Raw genomic sequence first — 17,076 nt, 5'->3', positions numbered from 1 at the left:
TATGGGTGTATGTGTGTGTGTGTGTGTGTGTGTGAGAGAGAAAGTCTTATGTGTGTCTGGGAGGTGCTCTCCAGGGTGTTTTGTCCTCTCTGAAGAAAAAACAGGCCGAGAGAAACCTTGGCCGATGGTCGAAATTAGTGAAAGGATACACACACACTCACGCATACACACACAAACACACACTGAGTGGGTGACTTCTTCCCTGCTCGACTGCTCGACCCCAGCAACAATAACAAGAGAAGTTGTTCTTTAAAAACAAATGCTCAAATGAAAATCTGCTTTTACACAGAGGCTACATTTTTTTAACGGAATGAGCTTTGTTAAAGTTTCTGTTGTTGCATATGGTCTTTGGAAACTATAGTTTTTTTAAGATAAATGTCCTGCTATAGCCCCAGGGCCAACAAACAAAAATGTAAGGGTATATCATTTAGTTTTTATTGCATGGCACAAAAAAGGAGACATACATTCAATTCCTTGATTGACAGTTACTATTACTTCAAATCAAAGTCATCAGCAGACATAAGATATTAAACTTATTTGATGGGATTCAGTAACACTGTGTTATCTCACAGATGCCAGAGGGGACCTAAGTGCAGACGATGTCGATGACTTACCCTGTTTGTCCCGGCTGTGTCTGTATTTATCCCTTCAGACACAAACACGAGGACAGGCTCTGTGCTCGCTTCCTGCCTCACTTAAACATCCAGACCAGAGGCTCAAAATAACCCCAGTTTTTAAGGACGAGCGGGTGAGCGCATGCAAGGTTTTTGCAATCAAATATGGAAAGAAAACAAACAAAAATAGGTCACAGAGACTTGTGTCACAAATATGTACAGTTCAGCAGAGGTGCGATGCTAAATTTAGACTCAGATGTCTGTCTGAGAAATCTCAAATATTAGGAAAATTCACTACTGATAAAATAACTGCAACATACAGGAAGAGAAGCCTCTGTTGCACAAATACAAGAGGATCATGTAACTAAAGACGAGAGAAAACTAAGGTTTTCAATATACATTTGATGCATTGTAGAAAAAACAGGGCAACATATACCTGAAAGAGAAAAGTCCAGAAGGAACAATATTCATGCAACATATTTGATTTACAATTTAAAGGCAACTTCAATTTTACATGCATTTTTGTGAGACTCACACAAGGTCACTGTGACCTTTGACCTTTTACAGATGAAATATAATGTGTTTGAAGAATTTTCCTCAAGGTGTGACTGAGATGTTGTGTTCACATGACATTAAACATGGTTTGTTAAGTCACTGTGAACAAATTCTAACCAGTCCATCCTTGAGTCCAACTGAATGTTTTTTACAAAAATTGAAGAAATTCCATTGAAGCGATCTTGAGTTATTGTTTTCAGAAAAATGCGAAGGACGAATGGACGGAAAACATAATGCCTTTGGCCAGTTGGCTGTTGCCTGCACAGAGACATAAAACTAGAATTTGTGTCTGTATTTCCTCCATCTCTTTATCTGGCTGGACGGGTATGGAGGGCTCACAGTTCCCTCCAAATGTTGTAAGCTGAGCTTCCTCTTGCCAGTACCATACCACACTTGGGGGATTATGGGTAAATCCACAGTGGAGGCATCTCCTGGAAAAGAGTAAATGTAAAAAAAACGACAGAAATTGTTTTACTTTCACAATTTTCACTTGTAACATGTAAGGTTTACAAAGCAGTGACACAAGGCTTTTCTGATATCCCTCCCACTGAAAACATGTCAAGTCAAGTCATGAGATGGATCATTTGATTAATGACCTCTCAGCGGTCAGTCCACATCGACAGCTACAGGAAATGTCTTCCAATGTCTGGGCCACAAATGCACTGTGTGGCAGCAAAACACAGTTTAAAGGGACAAGGCCACAGTTGGGAGAAAAAGATGGAGCGACAATGAACAGATTCAGTAGTTACAGCGTTTAAGACAAAAAAGGAAAAGGAGGATGTGGGTGCATTCATATCCTCAAATGAAAGTAATCATTCTGTTCCCATCAGATGTATTTAAAATAGAATGGCACTACTCTTCTATTCCTTCTTTAATCCCCCTTTCATTATCCCTTCCCATCAATCACATGTTTTTGGAGAACTACAGCCTGAACATGGAGCGGTGCAGTCACTGCACCGGCAGGATGAAAAGAAGCGTGAACTGTGGAATCGATTGAGCGTTTTATAGCCACATGTGCCTCGTATGGATGTCTGCAAACCTCAGTGGCCACCAACAATACAACCCCCCCCCGCTTTATAGGGGTTTCTATTCATACTTTGAAAATAGTATTGTACCAGGTAGAGCACACTAATAAGACAAACTGACTTGTTGGTGCAGAGCTGAAGGAATAATTAGTTTATCGATTACTTAGGGATATGAGTCATTGCAGCAGAGCATTCAGAGTCAAAGTGTGGCATTGTAACTGAACTGCAGCCACGTCACATTAGAGATAATGATATGTTCAAATGCCAATGCTAAAATGTGGCTTCATAGCAGCGCAAGTTGCAAAAAAGTCTTAAAGTCAGCAAACTGACCTGCTAACATCTGTCACACAGCGATCTACCTGGAACATTAGCAAACCCCAAAGTGCACTGAGTTCAGTTAAGGAGTTGAAGTTATATTTTGGAACAGGAAGAATGTGTCACATCCTCTTTCAAAACTTCCCGTTGCTTCATGTCACAAAATTCTTTATTATTGAACAATATGGCAAGCTTCTTCTTCAATATCAAGTTTGATCATTCCTTTGCACAGAGGGAAGATTCAGAAGATTGATTCAATATTTTGAGAAGTAAATGGACTGCATTTATTATTTGTAATGGTCTTTTCAAAGGGGTCATCCACAGAGGGACATAGAAGTTCAGAGGTTCAATTCCCAACACCCCCCAGTCTGCATTCCGAAGTATCCTTGGGCAAGATTCTGAGCCTTAAAGTTGCCCCTGACTTTCAAACAGTTTGAGACTAGTGTGTGATAGAGAAACGTTGTGTATAGCTGCATGAATGAACATCAGAGATTCATCGATGCAGGAGAAGGGGAAAAAATGAAAGGAAACAAATCAGTAAACAGGATGACACTCACCTGCAGGAGCTAATGAGGCGATATCAGCAGATCAACAGTGATTGCTGTGATCAGTGTCATCAAAGAGGCGTCCCCTCCTATGAGAAGAAGCAACTGTCTGGCAAAAGTCCCCAAACACATACTGACACACAGATGCACAAATGATGGTTGGATGGATGAATGGAAAGAAGACAAGTTAGATGAGAATGACAAATGTGTGTGAACCTAGGAATGTGAACAGTATTTAATCAGCAGCTGATTGTGTGTTTGCAGTTTACCATGGGTTGCTGAGGCTGCTCATGGTCGTTCTCTGCTGGGCTGGTGCATGAAGCTGAAGTGACAAAAGACAACATTATGGGAGTTAATGTGCATGTCTGCTGGGTGTGGTTGCAGAGAAAGCACAGTTAATTATACTGAGTAATGAGGGAGACAGTGAGAGGGAAGTATGGGAACAGGTACACACAGCAACACACAAACCTTCAGCCTTCGTGCACAACAGTCTGGCCTGTCTGTCTGTCTGCAGCTGAACATCGCCCAAATGTTCTCAAACTGAGCTCTAGACTTCAGAGGAGGAGAATCTGAGGAATGCTCTGACTTTTCTCTTCATGATGTGGTGAAATTGGACATGATTGAATCTAAGTATGGAGTTTGATTACCCTGGAAGACCATTCTGACCTGGACGTGTAAATACCTTTATGGATATTTACAATGGCTGTGATGTCTCACACAAGTAAATTAACGGAAAACGTGATTGCACAAGCTACACCACGAATGCAAAAGCCACGACATGAATGCACAAGCCACAACATAACTACCAAAGCCACAACTATGGAACAACGGAAGTGTGTGACAATGGATGGTGACCAAGAAATCTCTTACTGCATTCATGTTACGATATTTGCATTTGTCTTTCCAGTTAATGTGCTTGTGTGAGACGTCTTAGCTGCCGTACATATCTCCTTAAAATACGCGTTGGCAATATTTACCTTCTTCCTGTGAAGTTTGTTGAGGTTTGACCTTGCTGGCTCCCACCCCATCACTTTCAGTCCTCCCCTCCTCTTCCATATCTTCCCTCAGGTTATTCTGCATCTCCCTGCGGGTGTCAGAGCCAAAAGATGTCACCAGTCGCTGAAGGGTATTCACTTGTGCAAACACACAGCTGTTTATTTTAGATAGAGTTTTCCCAGCTGGGCTCATGTCAAGGTCCTTAAAGCGGACAGGACTCAGATCAGTGACTGTGTTGGATAATATTTTGTCAGAGATATCTGTGAGAATGTTTGTTGTTAGATTTGATTCAAACCAGAAGTCTAGCTGTTCTCTATTTCTGTGGCGCAGTGAGCCTTAACTTCAGTAATATGCATGCTCCTGTGTGTTATGTGTGTGTGTGTGCGTGCGTGCATGTTCATGTGTGTATATGAGGACTCATTTATTGGTAAATTAAATGTGACTTTTATAATTTAAACATATGTGAGAGCTCAACTTTATGGATATACAAGTTAATAAAGTCCCACAGAGGAATTTCTGGATCGATGGAGGTTTGTGGGAACAGCTCAAAAGGATAAGATCTTAGTTTTGTCATAATTATAAGTGTTTTTAACTTTTCAATGACTTTTGTCTTATTTCTTTATGGATCTTTTGTTGGACTTTTTGTGTTTATGTTGACTTTAGCCTTGTTATCTTCCTTGGGTCTTGTTGTTTTCATTCACCTGTTTTAATTTCTTGCACTTTTTTTTCATCACTTCCTGTTTTATTTTGTTATTGACCCTTGTTTCCCATTTGAAAGCACTTCACTTCCTATCTTTGTCTGGTTCATTAGTTTCACCTGTATCATGTTAACCTGGTGGAGATCATCTTCTGGGTTTTCCTTTGTCTTAGTCAGTTCCTCTGTGTTGTCCCAGTTTTTACTCCTCCAGTTTATAATGTTTGAGTCTTTTACCAAGCTTAGTTTCTTGTCTGTGTGTTCAGCTTGAGAGTGTTGGATACCACAGCTCTCCTGATTTCCTTCCATCTCTGCAACCAACCTGTAAGTCTGATTAAAGACTTTTAAAGAGATTTAATCGGTCCTCCTGTGACGTCGCATTTGAGTCCTCACTTTACTCTCATTAAGTTAATATTGACATAGTGGCTGAGATAATGTAGTCTGATGAGGCATGACACATAAGAAGTGTATAACTTCAATTAAAACCAATGCAAAAGTCAAATTAAAATCCTGGTTCAACTGATAACAACTGTTGTAAACTCATGTTTACAAAGAGTATGTTTGTCTGAATAATCCACTTTATTCTCTCCTTCAGATCTAATGTTGAGCTGCTGACATGGCACCAGATTTCTAATATTACCACGGTGAGTACAGGTTTAAACAAATGTCAGGGACATTATCTTGAGTGATGTGTAAATGGAAATTGTCGATGCAAATTTGGGATATTCAGTTTTTTCTTATATAAGATTAAAAGGTCATATCTCCACTACCATCAGATCAAATGTCAGCTTTTGATTGAAGTGTTACTAAAACTTGATTGGTGCGCCGAAATATGCAACATCCCCACCAGGGAGATGAACACAGAGAGAAACAAACAGATATTTCTCAATTTCAAATCAACATAAAATATCCATCCATGTATTTGTAACCATGTGAAGGTAAATAAACTATGTCCTGGTTTCAAACTGGTTAATATATCGACTGATAGGTGGTTGACCAATCAGAGGCCACAAAGACAGATGGGACGAGAAGAGCAGTTGACCACTAACTTTTCTCTCTAACTCTTTTAAACACACGCATGCATTAAATCACTAGAACCAATCATTTAGAATTCAGTACAATCATTTACGTGGTACGCCTTCATTTAGCGACCACGAGAAACCATCTGCAGCACGTCTTCACAAGAGTTTAAACATAGTATTAAAGGATGTAATGGTTATGCTCCTCAGTGAGCCTCATATGTATATTTTTTTGACTTTCTGTCAGTTCGACTGTGCTTCATTGTCCCTTTAAAACAGGATTACTTCAGACTGTTCTCTCCTGTCTGGTCCGAGTTACCTCAAATGTGAAAGAGAAATACAGCGAAGGCTCCCGCCAAGCCAGAGTTTATGACCTTTAACCAGACTCTAAATTCTATAAAAGACTCAAACAGCTGTGGAAACAACGAGCGAGCGTCCTGATGTATTCCTCCGCACAACATTCTCTGAATTAGATTTGATAAATATAATTTAGTGCTCCCTCCTGGACAACATTACATTCTTGGACAGGTCCTGTATCAGATACTGGCAAGATGGATATGCCAGGTACATTTTACTATGTGTTGGCAGAAGTGAATGATCTCATCCCAAAAAAGTGCCATGTTTACACACTTCCTCCTCATATTTTGGAATGAATTTGCTTCACAGCATGTGAACTATGGGAGAGTTAGTGAGCCAATGAAGAACACGCAGTAGATCTGTGAACCCTCAGAGCTCAGCTGAGAAAGGAAATACATTTTTTGCTCAGCTTTGGTTTTTATTTCCTTTCTGTTGTGATTCAGTTTCATACATTTAAATATAACTTGCTCATGGATGTACAGTACCCGTGTGCTGCTGATCCCAAGCTCGCTCCAAATACTTTTCATTCTTCCTGTTACTTGAGATATGCTCATAAACTCACCTCTGGTACGCAGCTGCATCAGAGATATTCCACATCACCTCCTGTCCAAAAGATCCCACCTGGTCTCCGTCTCTCGTCCACAGTCCAGCAGAGCCGTCAGCTGAGGCCGTGAGGACGAACAGTCGGTCGGCCACTTTCAGGACTTCCACACTTACTACTCCTCTCTCATGTGCCTTCCAACGCTGCAGCAGCGTAGGCCGTTCTTTAACTGACTGTGAGGAAAGAAAATACATAAAGTAAATGTGTGCGTAGTTTACAAAGTCCTTTTAGTTGTCTTGATTTCACACCAGTTCACCTCGTGCTGGACTTCCAGTGCATAGTGAGAAATACCCCAGATCTGAAGCCAGCCTGTTGTGTCTCCAGAGACCAGGATGGTGTTTTCAGGCTGATCTGAGCACAGACTCAGCACACGTGCACCTGGCTGCTCCGGAGCATAAAACTCACCTGGGATAAGGAGAGACATCAGAATTTGAAAAAGGCAGTTTTGAAAAATTAAATGGTCTAGTAAAATTTTTATTTTAGCAAATGTTTCCTGTGGTTTTTCTTATAAGCAGTAGAGGTTCCACAGGGAGTACACTTGGTTCACTCCATTCAAGCAAATCTATTTATATTCCGACCTCTTGCCAATTTCAAGAAAACAATTTTGACTCAGATGACAAAAGTGCTTTTGAGACAAATTGCTACTTTTTAAATGTTTTTTGTTATGTCACAAATCTCCCTGTTATGTCACAATCCCCAATTCCTCCCTGCTAGAAAAATGCATCAACACAAATACAGACAGATGCACGCTGCACAACTCACACACACACATGCATCTGTGCACGCTGATACACATATGCCGTGGTCACAGTGGATGAGTCCCACACCACTAAACACAGATGGGATCTGGAAAGAGACATAGTTGTGGGCTTCCAGGAATGGCAGCCCACAACTATGTCCAAGTCGACGGTTGAGTCTAACTGTCACTGGTCTGGCTGTGTGTGAATCCATCTCATGGGAGGATCATTAAAACTGACAGCTGCTTGTCAACTGCATTAGTGTTTCCACCTCCTCAGATTCTTAGAGATTTACTTTGAATTTATGCATTTCAGTTTTATATCCAGTTTTCCTGAAAAACACCTCATCGGTTCCACCTGCAACTTTTCCTTCAGCGTCTCACTCACCATAAGTGTGTGTCTCTCCAGTGACGCTCCAGAAGCAGAGGCAGCCAGCCTGGGACGACACCAGAATGCCTCTGTTCCTCAGCTTTCTGTTCGCAGCTCGATGCTGCAAGAACAGGAGGCTGTCCACGGGGGGCACCACTCTGAAATCACGCACAAAAACAATGCACACAAAAACAATGTTTATGTTGGCTCCCATTAAGGATGCACAAAAATCTGATGACCATCATATTAGCGTAAGAATTGCCATTGCCAAATACCGACATGTGCATTTTTTTTAGGTGGTTATTAATCTCGCTTTGTAAATGTTGGATAGAATTACATGCACCAATATGAACACACTACCGGCTATCCAGTGGCAGATCTAGGATTGTTCTAAATCAGGGGCCATAAAGGGGTCACAATTAACACACGGGCCAATTATATGTCCAATACCTGAATCAGCAAGGTGCACGTTTAAGTAATTACTTGTGTACTGTTAGCTCTATAGATTTGAGCCATACAAAATTGAATATATCTTGAAAATTGTTGTTCTTAAGCAAAAGCTTAGAAAATAAAACAAATACAACAAATTGTATTATTAGTAAGTGACTATTTTTCTTATTTTTAATTTAAAGACTACTGACAGGAAAGGGACACTTCAGGGGCCAATCAGATTTAAGATGGGACTAGTGCCCCCCTTCTTCTGGATCCGCCCCTGCAGCTAAATGTCAGTTTATCAAATCTTTCATCTGTTTAATTTATGATTGTCTCATCACTTTTGATGATTGTCATGAGTTTACATTGACAACACCAGTATTTAACTTTCAGCATATCACACAAATGCATGGTTGTATCCCCTCACCCTGCCTGTCCCTCTCTCTGTAAGTGAAGCAGGGGCCCTTGTGTCTCCAGCCTCCAGATGACGACCTCCCCATCATGGCTCGCTGTGGCGACAACCCCCAGAGCCGGACACTGACACACAGCCAGTATATCCGATTTATGGACACCGCCGGACTTCCATGACATGTCTGCTCTCACATACAAATCCTGCAGAAACAGTTAATATGGTTTTAAAACTGAATATCCCCAGTTTACTGTTACCATGGGAAAGGTTTTCCACAAAAACAGTGCAACCTCTGCAGTGTGCATGGGCCTTGCTATTTTTAACTGTAAAACTCTTACTCTGGTAATCACTTCCCACTGTGTGACAAGTGGTCTAAAATAACATGTAAATGTTTGTGTTGCCTGATGGAAAGCAGCTCCATTTCCTTCTCTGGTTTACTGATTTTGTTTACACCTCTGCTACAACATTGTGGTCGGCCCTTAAACACAGACTCAGCATGGTGGAAGTCATACAGATACTCGTGCAGATGTCTTCTGCAGCACAGGCGTCTCTGATCTCACCAGGTGGATGTGTAAATGTGAGCATAATTCACTACTATCAAATCATTCCCCACCAGTGTTTTTGGACCTTTTTTTTTTCAGAAACCTGACTCTGCTGACACAGGGGGCTTTACAATGAGGAACATTGTAACTAGGAGAAAAAAGATTCAGGAATTTGCTGGAGAAGCATTAATGCTGTGTTCTTTAAGGGATGAATTTAACCACAGAGCAGATGGTAGTTAAAGGATGAGAGGCTAAGTGTTGCACAGGAATTTTGAGGTGTGCACACCCAGACTTTCTCTCACATTGCAGCTCAGTCTGAGTTTATACTGGCACTGGCAACACTTCATCTGTATTTCTTATGACCTGTGAACAAATATGTAGTTGGATGAGAGTATGTATCCATTCCCTTTAAAAGGTAATCACAGTTTTACTTGCAATACCGATTTTAAGATATCATACTGTTACAAAGCATTTACTGGATTTAATTGGATATATTTTGTGCTGCTGTAGGAAATATTTAACATCGGACAGATTACCGTGATGACAGCTTGTGTGACCAGCATCATCCAGCATTCAACATGTGGGGAAGAAGTTGTGGTAGAGCAAAAGACTAAAACCTAAGGTACTGATTGGTTGACAATTTTTGTTTTTACTTTACATCTTATATACACGCATTTATCACCTGCCAGTCAAAAGCCTTGATTATTGTATTTAATGCTGAGATTCTGTTTTTTAAGATGATCTGTTTTGATGGTCACATAAATTAATCTATTATTCTTCTGTATTTCCAAACATACGGTCATAACTGACAGATGCAAGACAAACAAAAGTGACACTCAGTACTCTGAATCCACCTGATTAAGATTATTCTTGGAAAATTGGAGAAAATGTCCAAAATCCTATCTTTAAAAAGAAAAAATACTGGATCTGCACCTTGGTCCAATCCAAATTCTTTCTTGGCCTATGTCCCGTCCTTCCACTAAGTTTAGTGGAATGTTCAGCTGACCATTTTCCCTGAATACAACGATCCACCAGACATTAATGTTTTGCACCAAAAATGATTTTCAGTCTGTAAATTATCATCAATTAAATAATATTTATTTATGTGACGCTGTGGATTATCAATTTAAATTTTACCTTTGCTGCACCAATGTCATACTGAACGATCCGCTGGCTCCATCCCACAGCCAGCAGCTTGTTGTCATGGAGACAGGTCAACATAGTGACTTCAGAGTTGGAGACGGGCTCCAACTTGTGCAGGTTGAGGCCGTTTAGTAAATTCCATACCTACTTGGAGTGGTTGTGAAGAAAAATTACTCATCAACAATCTCTCTTTTTAACACTCTCAAAGGTGCAAGCAACTTCTTGTACATTTTTTAATAAATTATAGTAACAAGATGTTGGTTCAAACCTTAATGGTGCCATTGCGAGCCCCGGTGATCAGTCTTCTGTGGGTGGAGTCTAGTGTCATGCAGAGGAGTTCATCCTCACCATGTGCATTTAAGATCTGAAGCTGCCTCCGACCCGTCTCTATGTCCCAAAGAGACACAGACGAGTCGGCATGTCCCGTCACCACCTGTCCCAGGGTGGGGTTGTACAGGGCACAGGAGAGGGCCACACTAATTTCTGGTCCATATTCCCACTGTTCACTTGTCAGCCATCCACCTCTTCCTCTTCTCGTTTCGGCCAGATAGAGCCGTGCCAGGTAATCTTTGCATCCCACGACTAAATGAGGCAGAGTCTCTACCGGAAGAGGAGGGCTTAGAAACAGGAAGGGGAAGTTGCCATGTTCTGTGATTCGACCCGGCTGCAGGCATGGGAACTGCAGGCGGAGTGTTTTCAGACAGAGATGCGTAGAGATGTCCCACACCCTCAGCTCCTGAGAAAAGAAACAAAAACACATGTCTATTGACTGATGAACACACAAGCTTTGTTGTCACAGTGTATCTTTAATGACTCACAGCATCTCTGGAGTAGCTGAAGATTTGCCCGACAGGTGGGTAGATTGCCACATCCAATATGGTGGCACAGTGTCCCAGCAGTGTGGCTACAGGACGCGTGGTGACGAATCGAGTCCAGAGTCTGACTGCTCGGCCACAACCTCCTGTCACCATCAACTGCAGAGATGCACTGTAGTCAAAGCATTTGGCGCCCTGAGAATTAGACACAAAGACCTTCATAAAAACCTACATAAGTCAAGAGACAGACATGTACACTGACTGGTTATCCGGTCTCATGAGTTTGCACTGAGGAGTTATAAAAGGCGTCTTCATTGTTAAAATGTCTGCAGTTAATTGGAGTGTAAAATTATTGTGCTCGTTCAAAAAAGAAAAAAAAAGCCATTGTGCATAACAGGAAGCATGCCCACCCACTTTAATAAGGTTTTTTGCAACAGCATTACTTCTATTCTCCACATTCAGTGACACTGTCTGCCTCTATGCTGGGTAGAAGGAAACTATATAAATGAGTAACTTGACTCATATTTGCTCTTTGAGATTAAAACTGGCCAGGGGTAATTCACCGAATGAGTTATTCAAACCTCGACCCACCCAGTTTTGTCAGGGTCACCCCGATCAGAGGACTGTGACCGACACGTAGACATATGATCTTGAGCTGTGTTCAAATACAAAGGTCATTTAATCTGTGCTATTTTACATGATAGCTTGCAAATTGCAGTCTGCAAGTACACTTCTACATTATGAAAATATATACTCACTCAAGTACATTATTAGTTAAAGAGAATACACAACTCTTATCTAGAATGACACTCAGAGAGCACAGACCGCCAAGGACCAACAGTTCCCTGATGAAACCAATTTGAAATTCATTTTATACAGATTTTTATTTGGATCTCCACTAAATTGCTAACTATCATAAATATCACAAAATATCAAATTCCATGAGTTCTTCTATTAAAGATTTCCAAAATAACCTATCGAGCAATGCTCCGACATTTTATTTGTTGTTTCCTGACCCATGCTGCATTCTTCCACCAAGTTTCTTGATAACGTTTCCATTTGTTTTTGTGTAATCCTGCTACCAGACAGACAAACTAATGCAGATTAAAAAAAAAACATAACCTACTTGGCAGAGGTAATAACCCTCAATCCATCATCAGGCAGTTACCTGGTTTATTTTCCACACGTATGGCTCCCGCCTCAGTGTCACATTCAGAAAGACCACAGAGCTGGTGTCACTTTCAGAGGACGTCATGATGTCACTGGTGCTGGGCTCAAACATCACCCTGTTGATTGGTACCTGGTGGATGTTGGGGATGTAACGGTGGGAAACCATCTTGCTGTGTTCGCTTAGGTCCTGTTGTCAAGATGGATAACAAATGAAGGGTGAGTGTTCCAATTCAATTATATTTAACAGGTGCATATCAAAGCTGTTTGCCTGCCTCTGTTTCTGCTGGGTACAAAAATAAACCAAAGACTGGGCTCGGTAATTAAATGGAGAAATGAGGTAACTTACTGGAAAAAAGATCCTATGTGGGCCGCTCTGTTTCTTGGGGGGATTGTTAAAAAGACCTTTTGAGGGGTTCAGGAACCACATCAGGTGGACTCCTCCCTTCTCATCCCCCAGGAGCAGCAGAGGGGGACGCTCTGGATACTTGGAGGAACAATCACATTTATGTAAATATTTGATTCTTTCCTGCAACAGTAAGACAACCAGCTCTGCTCCCAGTAATTACACACACCCTTAATGGACTGCACTTTAACTCTGGTTTAACTCTCTTAACTGTCTGTGCTATGTGCAATCCATTCATTGTACATATTTGTTTTTACACTGTATATATTCGTTTTTTCTATATTTTTAGTATTTCTTAAGTACTGCATGTTACTTATTATTACTTACTGATGCCTATTTTTGACTCTTTCTGCTGTAATATTGCAAATGTCCCCATTGTGGGACTAATCCTATCTTATCTGATTCTAGAGTGAATTCATCCAACATCTTAAAGAATAAGTTGTCCTACCTGGACATCATGCCAGTAACAAAGAGCAGTGGGGACGCTTCGGAACCCTTGATGAGACAAAGATTTGAAAGTTCACCTTTTTGCACAGTAAATCATTTCATTACTGATCAGCTAATTATAACATGTAAGCAATCAAGTGTACCAAACAGGTGGACATCCTCAAAGACATTGGCTGTTGAGACATCGAGAAAGTGCAGGTCCCTGCTGTCAGTTGCTATGGCGACCTTATGGACATTGCCCATATAAACCGCATCAGTGGTCCAGCCTCTGAACCTCCTCGTGTTGGCCACTTCCTCCGTTGGGTCTCCAGTAAGCTGAGGAGTGAATTTAAAACAGAATGTGTGAGTGTATTGTGTTTCCATGTGGATGTAAAAGTAGGACCATGATGTCACTCACTCCAACAGTTTTGAGGATGTGTAGGCCGCTGTTCCAGACAGTGATCTGACCTCCCTTGCTGACACTTATATAGCGGAGTGGGGGTGGATGGGAAACAGCAACCACACGCACAGTTGGCTCCCGCTGCAGATGAAGAAATGTAATCAATAAAACAGGCTATTGGATGAAATAACCTATTGTTGGAGAAAGTATATACAGTAGGAGGGTGCAGAGAAGAAGCTGATAGTATAGCTAGATTTAGTGAGTACACTTGTAAACTAGGTTAATGCCTATTTTGCGGGTCCTAGTGAAAATATTAAAAAAGTCAGCAAGGCCCAATGCCAGGAGCCTTTATTTGGGGAAGAAATTTTGATTTCTCACGATCACGAATGAAGCCAAAATATTCCAGAAATGACCTGGCATCTTCCACTGATGACGTCATTTGGAGACAGAGTCTGCAATCAAGCATCACTCCACTTGGTAACATCAAGTTATGAAAAATGAGCTCTTGAACAATCATCAATGTGATACATATTTGGCCCATGTCCCAGCCACTAACATGGAGGTTATAACCGACATTGCAACCTGCTCCCAGGAAGTCATGACGATTTCAGGGAGCTGTCATGTCGTCCATCTTTACATACAATCTTTGCTTTGTACCAAATGCAGCTACTTGCTACTCTACCTCTGCAGTTGCGGACTGGGTGCATCCTATGACTCAAAATCTGACAGTTGGATTCATACTTGTCGTCCAGAAAAAACACAGTCTGTACTTTTGAACTCAATTGTTCAATGAAACATCCTACGAAGATGCACATTTCCCTCTCGTTCACTTGTCTGCTGGTGAATTTGTACCTTGTTGTGAGTGCAGTGTGTGATCTGTGGCTGGGAGTCCAGCAGAGCAGCTGTGGGGATGGAGGCGCGCTCTCTTTCAGTGTACTCCAGAAGCAGGTACGAACACAGCTGCTGCCACCTCACCCGACCCGTACAGCTGATATCTACCTGGATGTCATGAAGTTTACAACATTAGTGCCCCTGCATCATTGTAAACAGGATTTTGGATGTTATACAATGAGTTTATGCTGAAGAAAAGTGATATTATTTATCTACAATTTCATATAGATATCTCTATATTTCTTTTTACCTCGTTGAAAAACCTTTCAACCCATGTGTCCTCAATATCCGGACCAATCACTCTCCTCAAAACCTGAAGAAACTCTTCAAACTTCATCCCTTGCTCCTCATTTCTTCCTCTGTTGTTTCTTCTCCTTGCACTCGGCCTGTCTTCTTGTATCTGCTGCTCTCCAGCTCTCGGAGTCACAGTGAATGCATCTCTCAGGAGCTTTAGCTGCTCGGGGCTCAGTTTCTCTGCAGGACTGACTCCGCAGCCTGGATCACTGCAGGGGGAGAATCAGATGAATGAAAACGTTAATTAGGGCATATACTGTATATTTTGACTGTTTTCATTAGGAACCACTTTTAGGGCTGTGTTTAACACTTATGGAGATCACTGACATCTTGACTTTCTACAGTTGTAGGAGCTTGTCCTACTATAGTTAAATGTTTTGTGATGTATAAAGTTTGTCTCAAGTTAGGAGCTATTCTTAGTTATGTGACTACAGCCCCTGATTCCACTCCAGACACACTTCTGACTTGTGACAATGTTTTATTTTATTGTGTTTTTACTCACTTCTCTTTTATAACACTTTTTATTTTTGAATTTGTGCTTTGGTTTTCTGTTATTTTCAAATTGTTTAGAATTGTTTCCTATTGTTGGCCTTCAGTCTTTCATGAAACACCTTGTAACCATGTTCTGGAAGGTGCAATATGAATAAAGTTAATTAGGATTATTATTAGGATTATTATTTCTAATCTTTGTTATTTAAATAAATATTCTATTTATTTAATCTAGTCTTGTCTGGTAAAGCATATGGGTGAAAGGCTCCGAATGAATGCAGCGCTTCCAAGTGGCAGTATATGGACAACACACAACTGAGCCATACAAAAGTATAGATGGATGGATGGATGAACTCTAATCTAATCTCACTACCAATGTGTGTGTCTGGTGAAAGTTGAAAATGGGGAATAAGTGATGAGGGAGTCCTTCAGGTTTGGGAGATGCTGTGTTTGAAAGTTCATTGTTCCTCACGCTGGCAGCTCCTGTGTGGCCCTGTCGCTCAGGGAGACTATACGGCCTGAAACAATAAATCACATGTGAGCTCTTTATTCCAGCTTCATTAGGACATGCATGAGCGGCCCTTAACATCATTCTCATTTCTCACAATCAACATGATGGAACCGTAAAATAATTAAGTAGTAAAAGTGTAGAGGTTTGCTGTAAAGGGAGGTTAAAACACAGATGCATCTGAAAGAGACTGCTGTGTGGGGACGACGGATGGAGATAGAGAAAGTCTTTTTCAGTGTCTGGAGTGTTTGAGAGGAGGAAATCTGTGAATTAAGGGACAGAGTGTGACACTAATGTACAACTTCAGACTACATTGAGATTGTTTGGATGAAAGAATTATGATCAATACCAACATTTTACTGGGAGTTGAGGTATTTGTTTGGCTATTTGAAGTGATAAGATGCCAGATATTTATTATTATTATTTAGATATTAGATGTTTACAGGCAGGTATGGTATGAAATAAATATTGAAATGCGGCCTACACATTATTTACTGCATGCATTGAATGAGTTGCGTTTGTGTGTAGAAACAGATTATTCTCATTTAACAGTTAGATGACAATGATCAGTATAAAATATTTGATGATAACTCACCAAAACCTGCTGTGTGGCACCTCTGTCTCATAAAGCACCCATGGATTTTTCTGGTTTCTTAAGGTATCCATACTGATGACCTGAGCTTCGCTGTCTGAACTCCTTGTTAAATTCTTCATTCCGGATACTGCTCCATCTTTTCCTGCTTAAGTTTTAATCCACATTTAATCCAGAGTCAGTATTTTGTGTTCTTTAGCTCCATACGCAGCCTAGTGAGAAGTTCCCCCTGGGAGTGTTTGGTCCAATCTGAGATCTTTGTTTCCATCCCTCGCTCTGTCTTTTCATGCAAACCCAATTTACTCAAACAAAGCTTCTTGTATCCAGACAGGAAAGGAATGTCCACCTCCATGGATCAATAAGTCCCCCGTCTTCAGTGTTTGACCAGGGGAGTCAACACGTCCACTGAGGAGAAGACTGCCAAACTAACTGTGAGTCTGCTGGGGGTAACAGAGCCACTAACCCCACAGACAAGCCCTCAGAGGGTTAATCATTTAAAGAGGCTAAGTTAGTCAACACCAAGGAGAGGTAGGGTTGGTAACTGTTGCTGCTCTGACATAATGACGACTATAAAGAAATGAAATCATAAATTACTGCATTTTCTCTGCAAACATATTTTAAATGAAAAATAGTAAAAAGAAAATGCAACAATAATTTGTCATGTTCTTGAAACCTCACACCTTTGTCTCATATGCAGTTTAATCATTGCCAGGCAACCAGTGAAGTTTAGCCACT

General features: G+C 41.0%; 1 protein-coding gene and 1 long non-coding RNA gene across 4 annotated transcripts; one reads left to right on the top strand and one right to left on the bottom strand.

Annotated features, from left to right (window-relative positions):
- Positions 1–413: 413 nt before the first annotated feature.
- Positions 414–16,776, bottom strand: LOC109626779 (cilia- and flagella-associated protein 337). 3 transcript variants are annotated; one of them, XR_002202556.2, is made up of 19 exons: positions 16,345–16,776; positions 14,709–14,961; positions 14,420–14,566; positions 13,586–13,708; positions 13,332–13,503; positions 13,190–13,236; positions 12,685–12,822; positions 12,337–12,525; positions 11,172–11,363; positions 10,622–11,089; positions 10,348–10,497; positions 8,687–8,871; positions 7,846–7,985; positions 6,978–7,126; positions 6,683–6,894; positions 4,032–4,138; positions 3,324–3,376; positions 3,067–3,143; positions 414–1,600 (listed from the first exon to the last, which is right to left on the bottom strand). XR_002202556.2 is itself a non-coding variant. In XM_020082939.2 (19 exons), the coding sequence occupies exons 1-18, from the start codon at positions 16,461–16,463 to the stop codon at positions 3,098–3,100; spliced, it is 2,934 nt and encodes a 977-aa protein (XP_019938498.2). In that variant the 5' UTR covers positions 16,464–16,775; the 3' UTR covers positions 414–1,600; positions 3,067–3,097. The 3 variants fall into 3 exon arrangements, 2 of the variants coding, with proteins under 2 accessions (XP_019938498.2, XP_019938501.2); XM_020082939.2 differs by having other exon boundaries at positions 3,067–3,187; positions 16,345–16,775; XM_020082942.2 differs by lacking the exons at positions 414–1,600; positions 3,067–3,143; positions 3,324–3,376; positions 4,032–4,138 and having other exon boundaries at positions 6,679–6,894.
- LOC109626780 (uncharacterized) lies at positions 4,856–7,904 on the top strand. The gene is made up of 3 exons (XR_002202557.2): positions 4,856–5,068; positions 5,340–5,388; positions 7,774–7,904. It is a non-coding gene; the product is annotated as an uncharacterized lncRNA (long non-coding RNA).
- Positions 16,777–17,076: the final 300 nt, after the last annotated feature.

This window comes from Paralichthys olivaceus, chromosome 21, assembly GCF_024713975.1.
Source record: "Paralichthys olivaceus isolate ysfri-2021 chromosome 21, ASM2471397v2, whole genome shotgun sequence".
Taxonomy (NCBI): Eukaryota; Metazoa; Chordata; class Actinopteri; order Pleuronectiformes; family Paralichthyidae; genus Paralichthys; species Paralichthys olivaceus.
The sequence above is the reverse complement of the archived record's forward strand: the minus strand, read 5'-3'. Positions and strand labels throughout refer to the sequence as shown.

Excerpts from the sequence above, each read along its gene's own strand:
- LOC109626779 (XM_020082939.2), bottom strand. The coding sequence starts at position 16,463 with ATGAAGAATTTAACAAGGAGTTCAGACAGCGAAGCTCAGGTCATCAGT. Across the intron at positions 11,090-11,171 it reads TCAGCTACTCCAGAGATGCT|GAGCTGAGGGTGTGGGACAT; the intron begins GTGAGTCATTAA and ends TTCTTTTCTCAG. Across the intron at positions 6,895-6,977 it reads CACTGGAAGTCCAGCACGAG|TCAGTTAAAGAACGGCCTAC; the intron begins GTGAACTGGTGT and ends CTTTCCTCACAG.